Below are 18,100 nucleotides of genomic sequence, written 5' to 3' on the forward strand. Positions count from 1 at the left end.
AGGAGTGCAGAATGTACGCCTTTTAACATTGGAAAAGGAAATGAAAGATCTTAAAGACACTTTAGACAAGCAAAACGAATGGCTAGCTGAGATGGCAAAGTCGTTAAAAATAAAATTACCTCATTTTGAATCATCTAAACAAGAAGACAAAATTCAACATGATGCAAATGCAGGTATACTCATGGTTCCTCAAAATATTATTGATAATAAAACTCGCACTAAACTTAGAATTGAATAATTTATTTTTTGTTATAATTTTTATTGTACAAAATAAATATCTAAATACTTAGTTTGTTTCACGGTAGAACCATTCAAAATGTTGACGAAAAAACTCAAATGATCAAAAGGCAAAGTAAATATAAATAGCTACGGTTAGCTAGCTATAATAGTTTTGTGACATGATCTTGACCAAATGTGCAACGTGAAACAAAACGATGATAAAAATAGATGAAGTTGAGAAGTGTTAGAAAATTTTGTACTCAAATTAAAAAATGGAACATGTACAAAATCGGTCACCGTGTTACAAATCGCTTTCTTAATGTAATTTCATAAATCCTTCCTATCAAAGCAAAGATCACAGACTCTTACAGGATGATCCCAGCCACGAGATCTAACTGGTCTCTGATTGCTTGAACACTTTCCACAAACGCCTTGACCACATGCTCTGCAGTGATGAACCTTTGAATCGTTAGTTTTCGTAAAAGATGGTTGACTTGTGCTTTCTTGGGAATTAATCATGGGTTCATTGATACTTTGTATTTGTGTCACCGATTGGGTCTGAGGAACCGCACTTGACAATGATGATGATGGGTTGAGCGGAAGTTTACAAACACAGCATTCTTTGATTTCTCCATCTGGAACCCAATATGCTGGTCTTGCGGCATCCTTTAAAGCCTCTGTATCACATCAATCATTATTGTCAATTGTCATTATATCGATCATCATGATCACCATTAAAAATAGCAAAAAAATGGTTAACTAGAATATTATTTTTTTATGGATGTAATGTATCAATATTTACATTCTAATAAAAAACAGTAAACAATTCCTTGAAAAAGATGATTTTTACAACTTTTAATAGACTGAGCAACAAAAAAAATTTTTTTTTTGTATCCTTAACTTTTTTAGTCAAATTATACTAATTTTGGGGTGGGAAAAACGAAAATGCAAACAATTTTTTATTAGCTCTAGTTTCTGAGATACACACAAAAATTTTTTGGTTTATTTCATTCACAACACAGCAATATGACATATAATTTACTTATTTTAATAATATTTAAAGTGCATCTAGTTTTTTCAATAAAGATTACATTCTAACAGTTTTAAACAATAAAAGCTAATAAATATAAAGATCATTATGTTTATTATCTTCACGCGATCATGCTCTTTTTGCTTTCCGCCTGTATGCGAGCTCTGGAGCATCCCTACATATAAACCAACAGTAATCTGCAAGCATAGCTTCATTCAAACGACCCTGATATCTTTTTTCCATTACAGAAATATCTTGGTGGGACCTTTCTCCATGTTCATCACTAACAGCTCCACAAAGGGGAAAGAAGTCTAAATGTGAGTGGAGGAAGTGAATCTTCAAGGACATGTTACATCTTAGTTGATGGCAATTTTGCAGAAGTACTGTTACCAATTGGATGTAGTTATCATCTCTTCTGTTGCCTAAAAATCCACAAATCACTCCCTTGAGAGATTCCCAAGTTTTTTTTGCCCCTTCAAAACTTTATTAAATGCAGGATTTTCACAAGTTCACGTATCTTTGGTCCAACAAAAATACCCTCTTTAACTTTTGCATCACTTAGTTTTGGAAATTTGTTTTTTAAATACTTAAAAGCCTATCCTTCTTTGTTCATACCTTATACAAAATTTTTCATTAAACCCAGCTTAATGTGTAAGGATGGAAGAAGTCCATCTTTTAGATCTACGAGTGGTTCAGCAACAACATTTTTTTCATTTTTGTTGAGATTTCTTGCAGGCCAGTCCTTTTTTGTGTAATGTGAAATTTTGTCTCTACTGTCTCACATACACAAAAAACAGCAGTATTTGGTATAGCCTAATTGCATTCCTAAAAGTATGGCAATACTTTTAGGAAGACTTTTAGGTCACCACAAATTTTCCATTTGTGTTCGTTGTAATTGATTGAGTTAAGAAGAGTTTTCATATTTAGGTAAGTTTCTTTCATGTGAGCTGTAAGTTTCTTTCAATAGGAACTGATAGAAAATGATTTCCATTGTGCAGTAATACAGCTTTCAAGCTAAGCTTTGATGAATCTATGAATAATCTCCATTCAGTTGGATCATAGTTCGAATTGAGTCAATACATTAAGCCACAGATATCAACGCAAACAACAAGGTTATTTTTTTTCTAAAAAAAAAACGAAAAAAATTTTGTTGCCGTTTCCTGAAGTAGAAAACTTTGACATCAGATTGGAAAAGATTCCACTATTTTAATATAGACCCTAGAAGTTCTGCCTTTTCCTGTGACAAGTCAAGATCTCGAACGAGGTCACTTAATTCTGCATTGACTCAATCTGTGTGGTGCATCATCTGTTGACACTAAATCAGAATCATTTGATGTGGAAGGCTGGCTTTCTTTTCCTTCTATTTTATTTGTGCCTTTATTATAGATAGCCAAGAGGCAAAATAAAAAAAAATAAAAAAAAATTTCCAAAAAAATAAAATTTATACTCTTAAGGATAGAGTTTTGCTTTTATCTCTTGACCTAGAGCTAATATGTAATTTTTAATGTCATTTTCGGATTCAGCAGGTGGAAATACATAAGAAACAACTAATTTTGGTTCAGATACAAAAACACTGTTGGGCAGCATGCCTCAAATCAACATACTATTTTTAATTCCATTGTTTTAGAAGTTGTTTGAAGACTTGAACATTTTTCAAAATTGAAAGCTTTAGTTAAATTTAGCGATAATCAAAACTTAAACCACTTAAAGGCGCTACTCGAATAGATGTCATATGAACAAATACTTGCTTCTATTTGTAATCATCTACGTCAGTGCTTCTCAAAGTGGTGGTCCGCGGAGCGGCGCCGGTCCGCGGACCAATAGCTGCCGGTCCGCGGCGAGGTTCCAAAAATTTTGAAAATTAATCAGAAAATTCATAGCTTGGACAGCAACGCAATTGCGAAAGTCATTGTTATTACTAGTAGATGAGTTTAAAGGTAAGCAACTTCACGAATGCATATGCATGACTATAATTAATATTCAATGTGATAACGCGAAAGGACGCGTGACCAATTAACTATCGGATCCAGCTTAAATATTCAATCTTTCTTTATCAGCTATTTGCACATGTTCAGAGTAAAATTGATAAAAACCCGGTAAAACTAGGAGTTAACAACGTTATTGCTAAATTAAAATATATTTGTAATTTATATATAAATTGAATAACTCATTTTGCAATTTATTAAATTTTATTCAAATTAATATATAAAGTTGCTAGAACTGTTGTCAGGTTGGTTCAGATTTTTTTTAATATTTTCATTTTATTTTGATGTTATCAAGACCGCTAATTTGTTTTCTTGAAAGTAAAAGTTTATTTTATTCAAAAATAACTACTTTAGGCATGGCGAAACAAGGCCCGATAGACAAATTTTTGAAAAGGAAACGTCAGGAAGAGAATTTGATATATGAAAGTAGTGACGATTCTTCAGTTTCAGACAATGAAAATGGCATCGTAAAGGCAATTGGTATTGAAACGTGTGCAACAAAACGTATTAGAACTAGCTTCATTCGAAAGTACGATGAATCATACATTCAATTTGGCTTCATGCCAATGGACGATGGAACAGAGTTGAAACCGCAGTGCGTTATTTGCAGCGAGGTTTTGTCGAACGAAGCAATGAAGCCATCAAAACTAAAAAGACATTTAAATACCAAACACAAAGACATTTGCACAAAACCAAAAGAATATTTTGAGAGAAAACGCATTGATCTGAAGAGTCGCCAAAAACAAATGTTTCGTATTTCCCATATAAACACGTGTGCGCTACGAGCTTCATATAAAGTAGCTCTGCGAATTGCCAAAGCGAAAAAGGCATTCACAATTGGTGAAACGTTAATAAAAGATTGCATCAAAGATGTCTGTTTTGAGATGCTGGGTGAGCAGGCTTCAAAAAAAATAGACCAGGTTCCACTTTCAAACAGTACTATTGGTCGACGCATTAGCGATATGGCAGAAGACATTGAAGAGCAGCTAGTTGAACAAATGAAACTTGCAAAGTATTATTCTTTGCAGCTGGATGAAAGCACAGATGTGGCCAATATGGCTATTTTGTTAGTTTATGTTCGTTTTGAATACGAAGGAGATTTAAAGGAGGAATTTTTCTTTTCAGCATCACTCCCAACAAATACAACAAGTTCTGAAGTATTCAAAACTGTCAGTGAATATATCATTGGTAAAGGGATAGATTTCAAATATTGTGTTGGTGTCTGTTCAGATGGTGCTGCAGCAATGACTGGACGTTATTCTGGTGTTGTAACTAAAATTAAAGCAATAGCATCGGAGTGTAAAGCAACACATTGTTGCATTCACCGAGAAAGTTTAGCAGTGAAGAAAATGTCAGATGAACTGAATAATGTGCTCAGCGAAGTAGTCAAAATAGTAAATTATGTGAAAGCTAATGCACTAAATTCAAGACTTTTTGCCAGATTATGTGAAGAAATGGGGGCTGATCATAAACATCTATTGCTACACACTGAAGTGCGTTGGCTATCCAGAGGAAAGGTTCTCGCAAGAGTATTTGAATTAAAAAATGAACTAGCAGAGTTTCTGCAGGTTAAAAAGCCCATCTGGTCAGAATTACTTATGAATATCAATTGGCTCGCAAAATTGGCTTATTTGTCAGACATATTTGCATTATTAAATGATCTCAATATTTCAATCCAAGGGAAAATGGCGACTGTTTTCACGATGGCTGATAAAATTGAAGGACAAAAAAGAAAGCTAAAATCTTGGATAAAAAGATTGGAAAAAGAATGTTTCGAAATGTTTTTTAATTTAGCTACAGTCATTGATGAAGCAGGCAAAGGATTTGACATCAAAAGTTTGAAAACCTTAATCATTGAGCATCTGTCCAGCTTATCTGAACGGTTTGAATTTTATTTTCCTACGGAGGATGACCCACGAATAGGAAAGACATGGATCAGAAATCCTTTTGTTGAACATAAGGAAAATTTGACTGTTAAGTTGGAAGATAAAATTTTGGAGCTTGCTGCTGACCAAGGCCTAAAAATGAAGTTTGAAAATACATCATCTCTTTCCGCTTTCTGGATCAGCATCAGGTCGGAATACCCAGAGCTCACTGACGAAGCAATAAAAACCCTTCTTCCTTTCCCTTCTACTTATTTATGCGAAGTTGGATTTTCATGTTTGACTGCAATGAAAACAAAATACAGAAACTGTTTGGAAGTTTGTTCTCCGCTACGTGTGGCACTGTCTTCGTTTCAGCCACGTCTTGAGGAATTAATAAATAGAAAACAAGCTCATTCATCTCACTAATTTTTTACAACAATTTTTATTTTCTAATGTCGAAATATTTTTTATTGTTATTTCATTTTGAATAAAGTTATACAAAAAAAGATTCAAATTTTGTAAAATTGATAACACTTCGCACATATATATATATATATATATATATATATATATATATATATATATATATATATATATGTATATATATTCCGCAAGCTGGGTGGCGGTCCGCAACGTTCCTGTTAAATTCGTTGCCGGTCCGCCGAACCAAAAAGTTCGAGAAGCACTGATCTACGTGATTAAAATGGATCATATTGTTATTTATTACCATCGAATTCAATCCCTAGAGCTTGATTTCGGGCTATCGTTTATAAACGAAGCAACCGTTACTAAAGCCATTATATTACCTTGTAGTTCAGACGTTACAAGCCATTATCCACTCGATTCGCTGGACTTACAAAATTAAACTAAAAATAAGTTAATCATTTTTAGTTAATCATTGTTAGTTATAATCTGTTGATTCACTATTTTACAGTTAAATTTTTCAAATTCAAAACTTAAAAAGTTAAAACAAAAAAGTATACCTAAAGGATAGTTAACAATCTGACTAAGAACATTTACTGTGCTACCAAAAGCTTCACCGACCATTCGAGGCATCAATTGGCTGGTGTCTACACCACTGTCTGATTCTATTGACGTGTTGGTACGTGCAATAAAATATAACAGAATATAATAAATGATACATATCTACATATCATGGTTTACAAAAATTTGAAATTGTATCATAACAGAAGATCACCTTTAAAATGGTTCACATTGGTAAGAACGTAGCAGTCATCACATACTCGCACCGGGCTCATTCCCCAATTTCTTTCTGGTACAGGTCGCTTTTTAGAGGAACAGGCATCACAGAATCCCTTGCCGCACGATCTACAGTGATGAATGGCAGTGTATTCGTCAAACAACTTTTCACATTTTCGACAGGTCTGTTACATGACGTAAATGATTGTTCTTAGCAGATTTATTCACTTTCACAATACAAATTGGAAGGCATTTGCCAGAAAAAAATTTACTTGCACTTATATTAAAAATATAAAAAACCAGGTGTCGAAATCACAAAAGTACAAAATTTGATTTCACTTTGACATCCTGAGAAAAAACAAACCTTAATGTTAGCATTCAATTCCCAGTAAGGAGGAGCAATTTTGTCGGCCATCCAATTAGAAACTGCCTGGCAATGAATTAAAAAAGCGACTGATAATTATGTCCTGGTTATGACATTAAACTGACCCTCACTGCCTTGTGAGTGATGTTGGATCATCAAAGGCTAGGCCCACCGCTTATAACTGTGGTTGCGTAAGGAAGGGCATCCTGCGTAAAAACTAGCCAAAAATAATACTTATGATGACGGAAATAACAATGGCCCTCAGTATCCGGCAGAAGAGGGTGCGAAGAATCTCCGGAGACCCAGTCCATGGGGTTGTGGTGCAAGGCCCTGTGGATGGTCTGGCTACTGGCACCCCACTCTATAATGTGGCGGTGCAAGGCACTATAGATGGAAGGACTACTTGTAGACCAAGGGGTTGGAGGTTTGGTACCTGGAATGTAGGCACGTTGACAGGAAGAAGTTTGGAAGTGGTGGAGGAGCTGCAGAGGAGAATGGTTGACGTGGCTGCATTACAGGAGATCAGATGGAAGGGTGAGGGTACAAGGTTTGTAGGGGCTAAAGGTGGAAGATATAAGTTGTGGTAGAAGGGGGATAATGGTACGGGAGGAGTTGGTGTGATGGTAAGAGAAGAGTTGGTGGAGAAGGTGTTGGAAGTGAGGCGGAGAAGCAATGGTGTAATTGTGGTGGTGATGGTGTTTGGAAAAGTAATAGTGAGGGTGATATCAGGATATGCTCCACAACAAAGTAGGAAGGAAGGGGAGAAGGATAGGTTTTATGATGATGTTTCTGACGAGATTGGGCAAGTGGGGTTGGATGAGTTTGTGGTGTTGTTGGGTGATTTGAATGGTCATGTAGGGGCGGATACAGACGGAAATGAAGGTGTACATGGGGGAATGGGGATATGGTATACGGAATGAGGAAGGGCGTAGAGTGGCGATGGAGGAAGTAGAGAAAGCAGTTAGAGAAATGAAACTAGGTAAGGCGACAGGGGTTTCGGAAGTGGCGGCAGAACATATAAAAGCGAGTGGGGTGATAGGAATTGAAGTTATGATGAGAATTGCTAACAGTTTGTTTGATGATGAAGGTATACCTGAGGATTGGCGACACAGTGTGTTGGTGCCGTTGTATAAGAGCAAAGGAGATGTGAGAGATTGTGGGTCATATTGGAGTGTGAAATTGCTAGAGCACGGAATGAAGGTAGTGGAGAGGGTGCTTGAGAGGAGGTTGAGAAATATGGTGACAGTTAATGAAATGCAGTGTGGGTTTATGCCTGGTAGGGGAACGGTGGATGCGTTGTTCATGGTGAGAATGTTGCAGGAGAATTATAGAAAGAAGAAACGAAGATTGTACATGTGTTTTGTGGATCTAGAAAAGGCTTTTGATCGAGTACCAAGGAAGGTCATTGAATGGGCGTTGAGGAAGAAAGGAGTGAATGAGAGACTTGTTAAAGTTGTGATGCAGCTGTATGAAGGGGCAAAGACAAAGGTGAGGGTTGGAAGGGGGATGTCGGACGCTTTTAGTGTTAAGGTAGGAGTGCATCAAGGATCAGTGTTATCACCGTTTCTGTTTGCAATTGTGATGGATGTTGTGTGTGGAAACATAATGGAGGGGTTGTTATTTGAGATTTTGTATGCAGATGATTTAGTCTTGATGGCTGATAGCATGGAAGAATTGCAGTTAAAATTTGACAGATGGAAAAGTGTTATTGAAAAGAAAGGGTTAAAAGTTAATATTGGTAAGACGAAGGTAATGGTGAGTGGGGAAGGTGGGGAGCGAGTGATAAGTAAAATAGACCCCTGTGGGTATGTGACAGGAGAGTGAAGGCTAACTCGGTATTGTGTATAGGATGTCAGAAATGGGTGCATAACAGATGTGGTGGTGTGAGGTGGGCACTGAAAAAGGTGGAAGGCACGTTCAAATGTTAGAAATGTGTTCATGGTGTGATTAATAGGACGGACGCAAGGACGGGGTTGAGTGGTGGTATTGAAAGAGTGGAAAGCTTTGTTTACTTAGGGGATAAGCTGAACGCGGATGGAGGATGTTTGAGCGCAGTTACGGCTAGAGTTCGTGTAGGATGGATGAAATTTATGGAACTGGGTGGGGTATTGTGTGGAAAAAAATGGTCAGTGAAGATGAAAGGGAGGGTATATAAAGCATGTGTGAGAGCAGCGATGGTATATGGTAGTGAAACTTGGGTGTTGAGGAGAGAGGAGGAAAGTGTACTGCAGAGGGCAGAAAGAGCCATGGTGAGGTTGATGTGTGGGGTTAAAGTGAAGGATAGGAGGAGTAGTACAGAGCTGATGTCAACGATGGGACTGAATGAGGACATTGTGACATTGATAAGGAGATCGAGATTGCGGTGGTATGGACATGTGTTGAGAAGGGATGAAAGGGTCGGGATTAGGCGAGCGTTGGAGTTCGAGGTTGAAGGAGTGGTAGGAAGGGGTCGTCCGCGATTGGGATGGCGAGAGCAGGTGGAGAAGGACAGGGTGAAAGCGGGGTTGCGTGATACTGAGGCGAGTGACAGATGTGGATGGCGTTAGGTTTCGGTTTCATCATAGGTAGCCAAACGGCAACCCCCGATCTTGGGGAAAATGTCGTCTAAGCGTGTGTTGTTTGTTGTTGTGACTGATAATAACGTCATCATCATATTTACAACAAGCAGTTTAAATCAGGTTTTTCCTACCTTTTTTACGCCGAACCCACGAACTCGGTAAAAAAAGGTTTATGAACTCCGTTTATTTAAAAAAATTTAATGACCTTCTTTAGGTTATTTTATAGCTAGCATGGTTGATGTAACGAGACACTTCTAAAGACTAATCCACAAATAGTTTTGGTTTAAGAAACGATTGAAATACGACAAATTGAAATAAAGAAAACTTAAGAAATAATTAATGTAGCATAACATAGACGTTTGGCAGAAGGCTCTAAATTCATGACATATATCATATGATGGTTGTATGGTGATGACTTTTATTTGCTTCTATAAAAATGAAACTCTCCAGGGAAATGAACAACTAAAAAATTTATTAAGAAAAATACACACGACATTACTGATAAAAAGAGAATTAACGGGAAACTCATCAGTAATGTAAGTAGGTAGGTAGGTAGGTAGGTAGGTAGGTAGGTAGGTTGGTAGGTGGGTTGGTAGGTGGGTAGGTAGGTAGGTAGGTATGTAAGTAGGTATGTAAGTAGGTATGTAAGTAGGTATGTAAGCAGGTATGAGGAAAAAGCAACCAAAAAGTGACTGGTTTAATGACACAATTTAGAAAAGATTACATCCAACAAATAATAATCGTCAGTGTTAAAGAATGAAGACAAGTTTTGGCATCATTATTGATATGGTGGGGAAGTGCTAGCCTCAAAAAAATAATCTAAAAAATGATCTTTAAATAAAAACAATAAAAATTTTATTGAAACTCCAATGAACTTTAATACATTAAATAAAACCTTTAATTTGTAGAAGATCTCATTTGATACTAATAAAGTGAATACGAGTAGCGAGCACCATGTAAATGGAGAGTGCGTACCTTGGCGGGTCCTGCTCCTACGCCAGCAATTGTATCTGAAACGTAATGTATTCCATCAACCAGACGACGGGCAGCGTTGTGCGTACCTTGCAAAACCAGGTTACCCTGTTACAGATAGGAAATTAGTTCAACTGTCATCTATAGTTACGAATAATTCCAGCAAATTAATTTCATAAAAAGATAAATAGTCAATTAAAATAATTCGAATTGCCATAGGATGAAACCAACTCCAGGCCAAACATGGTGAATTTCTGTTCGAACAACTGTCTTCTCCGGTTCAGGATTGCCGTACCAGTGTTGTCGACTTCTATAAATGACTCCACAATTTATGCATTCCAGCACATATCTGTGCGTTCACATATTTATAATACAATTTATGTGGCCCTCACAACTACAACTGACAAAAACGCAGGCGACATCAGTTAACAAACTCTATTTATAATAATAAACTTTCAAACATATTTTCTATTTTTTTTTTATTAGCACAATTAGTTTAATAATGCCCTAATTGTTATAAACTGTTATGCATAAAGATCAGTCAAACGTGACTTAAACCGCGTGTTTGCGATAAATGCTTTAATCATATTACGTTTTAAATTTGATTTGTAAATTAGTAAATCTTTTGATTATAATGATTATATTATATTTTAGGAGAAATCAAAGAAAATATAGTATAAAAGGCACACACATTTAAGAATAATGTTGTAAATCAAAATAGCTAACTTTGCACTAGTTGAAAGATGAATCAAAATAAAATAGAAAAATTATCATTACGAAATTGCTAGAGAAAAAAGAGAAAAGCAATTAGCTTTTTATCTAAGAGCTATTTAAGAGCTATTAAAAAGCAAATCAAAAGAAATCATACTCACCCAGACCATGCATAGCTAGCAAGACTCAACCAAGCACTCTCGGTTGATGCAGATGTCTTTGGAACAACAATCACAGTCTGACCTCTTTTGTGACAGGCCTAGTTCAAAAAATTTTTCTTCATGATAAATTGGTCAAGCAAATCTAGCTGACAAATGTTTTGCAAATACAAATATTTTGCACTAATAATATAAAACGGTGATTTACAACCTTTTCTAAACCTCATTATGCTACTCAGAATTTTTTTAAATGAACATTTTATATTAGGCACGTAAACAGAAACTGGAAAATTATAACAATTGAGCAATTTTCAATAGTTGGCTGAAATTCTACAATTCTTTCTATTTCTTTCATTTGTAGAAGAAAAGTTGAAAACACACTTCTTAAAAGTGGGACGGAATAGGTTTCAAAGAAAAAAGTTATACTAGAATGGAAGGTATTTCTTGCTTTGTTATATAAAAGATCCATCGCAGTAGCAACATTTTAATTAAAATAAATTCGGAATTACATAAAGAATTTCAGATGATCAATGAAATAGACAACTGCAGTCGTTTATCAAAGATTCTAAATAAAATTCATCCAATTTTTAAAAGTTTGGCAATCAACTTAATGTTTTCATATCCTGAGCAATTCTTGTTTTTCGACGGCCTATCCATTGTACAGAGCATAAGCTTCCTAATCAAACATTTCCAGTCCGTAAAACAAGGCTTCAAAATTGTTTCTACAACTGAATTACTCACATTTTTGCCTTAAAACATCAAAATGAACTTATGTCTATAAATGATTTCTTCAGTAAAAACTTTGACAGATCAATGATATAAATTAAGAGCTAATGCATCATTAAGAACGTGATGACCATTGAAAAACAGAATATATTAAAAAAGACAACTGACCTTACAAGTATATACAGTGTTTTGGTACTGTGGTTGATGTATGCATTTCGAATTTGGGTGCGCTTCGTGGGGCTGCTCATCCAGAGAGTGATTCATAGTATGCACGCAACGAGTACTGCAAACATTTCGTTCATTTATTAAATTACAAACTTAATCAAGAACATTTTAAACGGTCAACCATTTTTTTTAAATGCTTATGAAAATCTTTTTACAGCGGCCACTTATATAGATGATGCAACACAGTGGATGCATTTCAATAATGAAAATGCTCATTCCTTGAATACTATACACTGAAATAAATTAGCCAATCAGCCCCTCTCCTATCTTATCTATCTGACCCATCCAGGCACAATGTTTCTTTCATACATCCAGAATTTTTCTTTTTTTATAATATAAAAAAATGTTTAATGAAACAGAAATATTAAAAAAGATATTGAAAATTGAGATGTCATTAAGAAAACCATATTTTAATGTCCTTTGGACATAACCCTAGTAAGGATACAACTATTTCTCATATTCCAGTGTTTCAACCATTTTATTTACTTTTCTCAACCTTCCAAGATCTATATTTAAAGATTTTGACAATCAGATTTCACTAATTTGCACCGAATGATCGTTTCATTATCTTTCATTTCAAATAGACAATAGATTAAATAACGTATTTAGAGAAAATAATTGATTATTATGTATCACTGTTGCTATCTGTGTGTGAGTGGGTCATTCATCATGTAAAGAAAAATTCTTGCCCGCGGGATGATGAATTTTCAAAAAAAGCATCTGCTTATAACTGAAGAAAATTATAACAAACAACAGAGACAGCTTAAAAGATTTAAACGTCAGGAGGAAATAAATGGTTGAACTGGTTGAAGGAATTGAAAAAACTATTAGCATTAGTACGAACGACATTCTCCCACATTTCAATATAAAGGAAGTAGTTCAGTGATTTGATGTAACAAAAACTATTACGAATAAAAATAAAACAAATTCGCGTTGATTTAAAATAAACAAGAAAAAATTTGCATATTAATATAATACATTCAAGGCACTCACATTGAAACATCTGAAGCCCTGAATTAAAGCATTTGAAAGAGAGAATATAAAGACATCAAAAAGAGAATTGAAACTTTTAAAGCCTAGTGCATTGCAGCAAACATACTGGCATGCAAGACACTGGATCCTGCAGGTGAAATACTGATCAGGAAACATGTTTGGGATCTCCTGGTCAATACTTCCAGCAAACCTATCGTTCAAAATCTGTGTAATGAAAGTTTTAAAAAGAGTTTAATATCCAAACGCATTTATAAAAATGGACTCTACACATCTGAAACATATATGAATGTTGAGGTTAATTCGCTATTTTAAAATTATATTTTATTGAAAAATTAAAAATTCACACACACACATGCACACACACCCACACACACATATATATATATATGTACGGTTGAAGATTACACCCCATTTTGCAGTTAGAAGTTTTTTAAATAAAATTTCAACAACACGAAGCTGTTTTGTTTCAACTTTATTAAACTGTGAAGTTTGGCTGACGGCCGTTTCGGCCGTCGTCCATCGTCGGAGCCTAGATTGTAAAACCAAATGAGGAGTATATACATATATACACATAAATGAGGAGTATATATATATATATACACATAATATAGGTGAATACATATACATGACAGCAGATCAAATGAAGAGACCTTAAGAGTTTGAAAGACAACTGCAGGTCGTCTGGAACATCTAACTTCGTTATTTAGTAATTGTTTTTTGACTGACACCAGGAGGCCTGAGAAGTTTGTAGGACCACGCGAAGTTTTTGTTCCCACATAATGAATGGAAGAAAAAGCATTGCAACTCAAATTCATCTCATGGAATCTATCCCTGATAAATTTTTCGGCTGGCTCAGTAGCTCCTAAGTATTACAAAAAAATCAATCAATAATTTTGCAAAAATTTTAAATTTGCTTTTTAAAATAATCTTTGTAAAAAAAATTATAAAAGTTTAATAAAAGCTATAAACAGTTAGACAAACCCATTATTTTAGAACAGAAATAAATTTTAATCTATTTTACGAAAATAAACTAATTAAATCAAATCTGAGCAGTTTGAAAAAACCTAATTTGTTAATCTTATTCAAAAGTTTTATTTATTACAATTTTGTAATCATCTTCTTCAAGATTTCATCAAGTTGTACTCCAGGGGTGATTTAAATTACTTAAAACCCATGTACTTGCACTTGAAACCACGTAGTGGCATTCAAACTCACATACTTTTACTCGAGACCCATTTACATGAGTTTTAAAAAAAATACTTGAAAACATCAATGATAAAATTTCATTAACCACCCATAGACTTTAAGAGATCAGTTTCAGAAATTGAAAAATTTAAATTACACCTTTTGCAAGAATATCTGTGTGCAATGTTTCATGAAATATGGTGAGGCTTGGTCCAAGAGATGTGTATGCATTTGAATCCAAATGAAGACGCTTGGATGCAGCCGTCAGTTGAATGATGAAATGCCTCAAATAGGCTTGAGAAGCATCGCCAAGAAATTGGAACAAATCACTATGCAGTCGTTCAGCTCTTGTCCTATAGATCACCACATCAGATATTGCCAGAATCTGTTAGAAGGTTAGAAGGAATGAAAAACGTTGAAAAAAGTGATAACAGAACATCAAATTTCAAAAAATAAAATGATTGCTGTCTACAAAAAATAAAGAAAAGTGTTCAAAAAAATTTAAAATTCTCGAAAATGTAACCTTAAGGAGTAATCTTGTTCTCTGATTGTGATTTGCTGAAACACCAAGAAGACCTTCTGTATCCAATATGATTGCCCCGTGTAAATCATCATATGCAGCCCACACCCCTATCGTGCAAGCATTCTGATGAGAGGAGGTCTTGAAGACAGGTTCCCCATTGAAGAACGTGTGATTAAGTGTGTGAGATTTCCCATCACCAGTGTTCCCAAATATGGAAACAACTTTCACTTGGCTACCTTCAGAGCAGTTCAGCTGATCAATAAAATCTTTTTCGTCTTTGACCTGTAAATAAATTTATCTTAAACCTATCAACACCGATCAATGTTTAGTGATATATAAAAAAAGTCATGAATGCTTTTCACGAATATCTTTCTCTGGACTTACATCTCTGGACTTAACATCATTTTTAAATGTATTTCTAACATTAAAATATTTGCATGCGGAAAACCAAACGGTTGTAAGCATGAATATTTCAAATAATGCTCTAAAAATTTGATCATAATTTTCAAGGGTGAATTATAAAACCAATATTTAATACGTTTTAAATATTAATAATGTGACAAACAAGCTGCGTTCATGTTTAAGCTAATAATAAGTTTGTAATAAATAAATATGCTCTCTGAGTATTAAAGTCGACGCCAAACAGTTCAAGTTGTTTTTATAAATTGACAATTAGCGAGTAAAAAATGATTGTTACAATTACTTTACACAAAAGAGCGTGGCTATTAAAAATCTTTTTCTCTTTAAAATTGTTAAAATTGAAAATGATTGGAAAATGCATTTGGCAGCACCTACCAGCATTACAGATGATTGTATATTCATGTTGCGGCTTAAAATGTGATACGTTTTAGTTGTTAATTAAATAATAGTATGAAGATAGTAAACAATAACCAGCAACTCCTCTCTCTGATTTACAAGGGGAAAACTTTTTGCCTTCATTTCAACAAGCAGACTGCCGGTCATGTGATTAATCAGTTCCTCTGCATCATCTAAAATATATTAATGATAACCAAATTATGATTTGTGAACTAAAAACACATCAACTGAAGATAACTTAACAGAGGCGCTCTGCACTGCAATGCAATTAAATGAAATGCATTAGAAGACAGAAAACCAAACCTAAGTTTAAAAAATTAACTATTATGAATCGAAATAACAAAAAGATAGACATAGTGGCAGAAATAATAAAGCAGGTGTTTATAAACACTACACAGGTGAAAAAATTTAAATACAAAAATCCTGGACTGAATACGAACTAACTGAATACTGGTAAAATACATAAATAGGGGTAACAAAAATTCAAGGTCATAATGAACAATCATAATTACCAATGAAATTGTTGCCGATTGTCTGACAATTGACATTCATACTGTTGAAAAGAGGTGAATTTAGTTCTTCATCATTGAAAGTTACTTCATCGAACTCATCCGGTGAACTTTTCTTTAGTTTAGCCTTTATAATTCATACAAATATGTCCTATTATAATACTTTATTCAATTGATGATAAGTTATAAACAGGTGAACGTTTTTTTATATTAGTCATTGTAATTGATAAAAACTGCTTGTATTGTCATAGCTTTTTCAAGTGATATATTATTAACTTTGTAATTGCTCTGCGTAGTCATATGATTGTTTGTAGATCACCGAGGAAGCAAGAACTGTTTCCATACTTTATTCACAGTAAAGTTTGCCTCTATTATTTAAGGTTTATTAATAAGAAGCTTTATGTTAGGCTTCCGCCCCAAAAAAAGTGCACAACTCCAGCAAAATTACAAAAATTACTTTTTGAGGTTGAGTAGAAATGGGCTTGACTTCCACTAATTTGTGTTCAATCATTTATGGATGGCAGTGCAGTGCTGTGCAGTTGTCAAGTTGATTTTGTTAGTTTCACAACAATCAAAGTAAATGTTACTAAGGTCACCAGAGATAGTTAATAATGAACCTTTCTGTAATTGTAAGAATTAAATAACAATTAACCATGTAGCAACAAGTTTTGCATGAATTTTCTTAGTAATTTCAATGATTAAACTGCAAATAATAATTTTAAAAAGTTAATTAAAAAAAATCAAAATCATATTTACATTTTTGTTAAAATATGATAACTACATCAACCAAATTTTTGTAACTCTAAAAACAGTTGCACATTTCACTGTTAATAGATAGAGCAAGATCAGATATAACTGATGTGGTTATTTTCCTAGATCAAAAAACTATTAAATCAGATTTATTTTAGCAGTAAACTAGAAAATAAATTAGTATTTATTTGGCCTGCTAAATTTGTTAACATGATAACATTTAACATAACATGTTAACATTTTAACATGTTAAAATGATTACACAAACCTTTCACAAGCAAAATTTCAAATTAAAAATAAAACTGTGTGTTGAAGCAAAGCGAGCATGCAAAAGTATTTTTATTTTAAATCTTCATGTTAAATTAATAAAATTAAGAAATCAATGTAAAGAACTTTCACACTTAAACTCTAGGCACTGATACTGACACAATTCCCAATCCAAGCAAAAGTTTTTTCAACTGCACACACGTTTCTTCAGTTGTATTGTACCGTTACAAAAAATTTTCAACTTTGACAGTGTTGAGATTTGAGAGTTAGCTGGGTTGGTTTGGACGATTGTAGATAGATTCAACGTAGAGTGCTGTAATTATAATGAAAATCAATGATTTATTTGGTAATCATTCAATTAAACATGAGAAAAAATTCATTAATTAATATTATACATTTATATTATATATTTATTCAATGTTCTCATTGTTTTAATTTAATATTTAACACAAAATAACAAAACCAACTCAGTTCAATAGAATTCAAAAATAGTTGCATGAAGAATCATATGAATGCAACAAATTTTTAATTTGCTATAAATATTCAATTTGTTCTTTGAAAGATTGTATTAAAAAGTGCTAAAAATGCAGTATGAAATTAACTATTGAATTATTTATCATAAGTTTTTGTGCAGGGCATAATTATTTTTCAATTCATTTTTTCACTTTTTTCTTATGTGCAGTATTTAAATTGAATTTGGTGCTAATTTCCACCAAAGAGTGTAATCATTACATTACAAACTATCCTATTATCTTCTGCAAATTTTTGTCCAGAATGTAAATATCTTTAAACTAATTCGTTTCACCCATTTTTTTTTTATCCATTTTATATCATGATAATATTATAAAGTGCTTGGACTTATTTGAACCCAAATATGCAATGCACAAACGACGAAAAATCCTCTATTGAATGCTAAAAATTGTGGGTATTTCATCATGCTTTAATAATTTTTTGAATTTATTTATTGCTTTTATTTTCTTTGAAGTCATTAAAAATGTAAATATAGTATTCATTCTTTGTTGTAAAGCTTTCGATTAATTGCTT

The 18,100-nt window shown here is 33.8% G+C and overlaps 1 protein-coding gene across 1 annotated transcript; it reads right to left on the reverse strand.

The window, feature by feature from the left end:
• Positions 1-259: 259 nt before the first annotated feature.
• HELRODRAFT_108518 (hypothetical protein) lies at positions 260-17,369 on the reverse strand. The gene is made up of 17 exons (XM_009032330.1): positions 17,191-17,369; positions 16,497-16,570; positions 16,043-16,166; positions 15,606-15,703; positions 14,715-14,996; positions 14,351-14,576; positions 13,657-13,868; positions 13,113-13,210; positions 11,957-12,071; positions 11,066-11,163; positions 10,425-10,542; positions 10,197-10,301; positions 6,664-6,729; positions 6,298-6,484; positions 6,083-6,187; positions 787-896; positions 260-678 (listed from the first exon to the last, which is right to left on the reverse strand). Exons 2-17 carry the CDS (start codon positions 16,548-16,550, stop codon positions 547-549), a joined length of 2,130 nt encoding a protein of 709 aa, XP_009030578.1. The 5' UTR covers positions 16,551-16,570; positions 17,191-17,369; the 3' UTR covers positions 260-546.
• Positions 17,370-18,100: the final 731 nt, after the last annotated feature.

Source organism: Helobdella robusta, assembly GCF_000326865.2.
Source record: "Helobdella robusta unplaced genomic scaffold HELROscaffold_8, whole genome shotgun sequence".
Classification (NCBI taxonomy): domain Eukaryota; kingdom Metazoa; phylum Annelida; class Clitellata; order Rhynchobdellida; family Glossiphoniidae; genus Helobdella; species Helobdella robusta.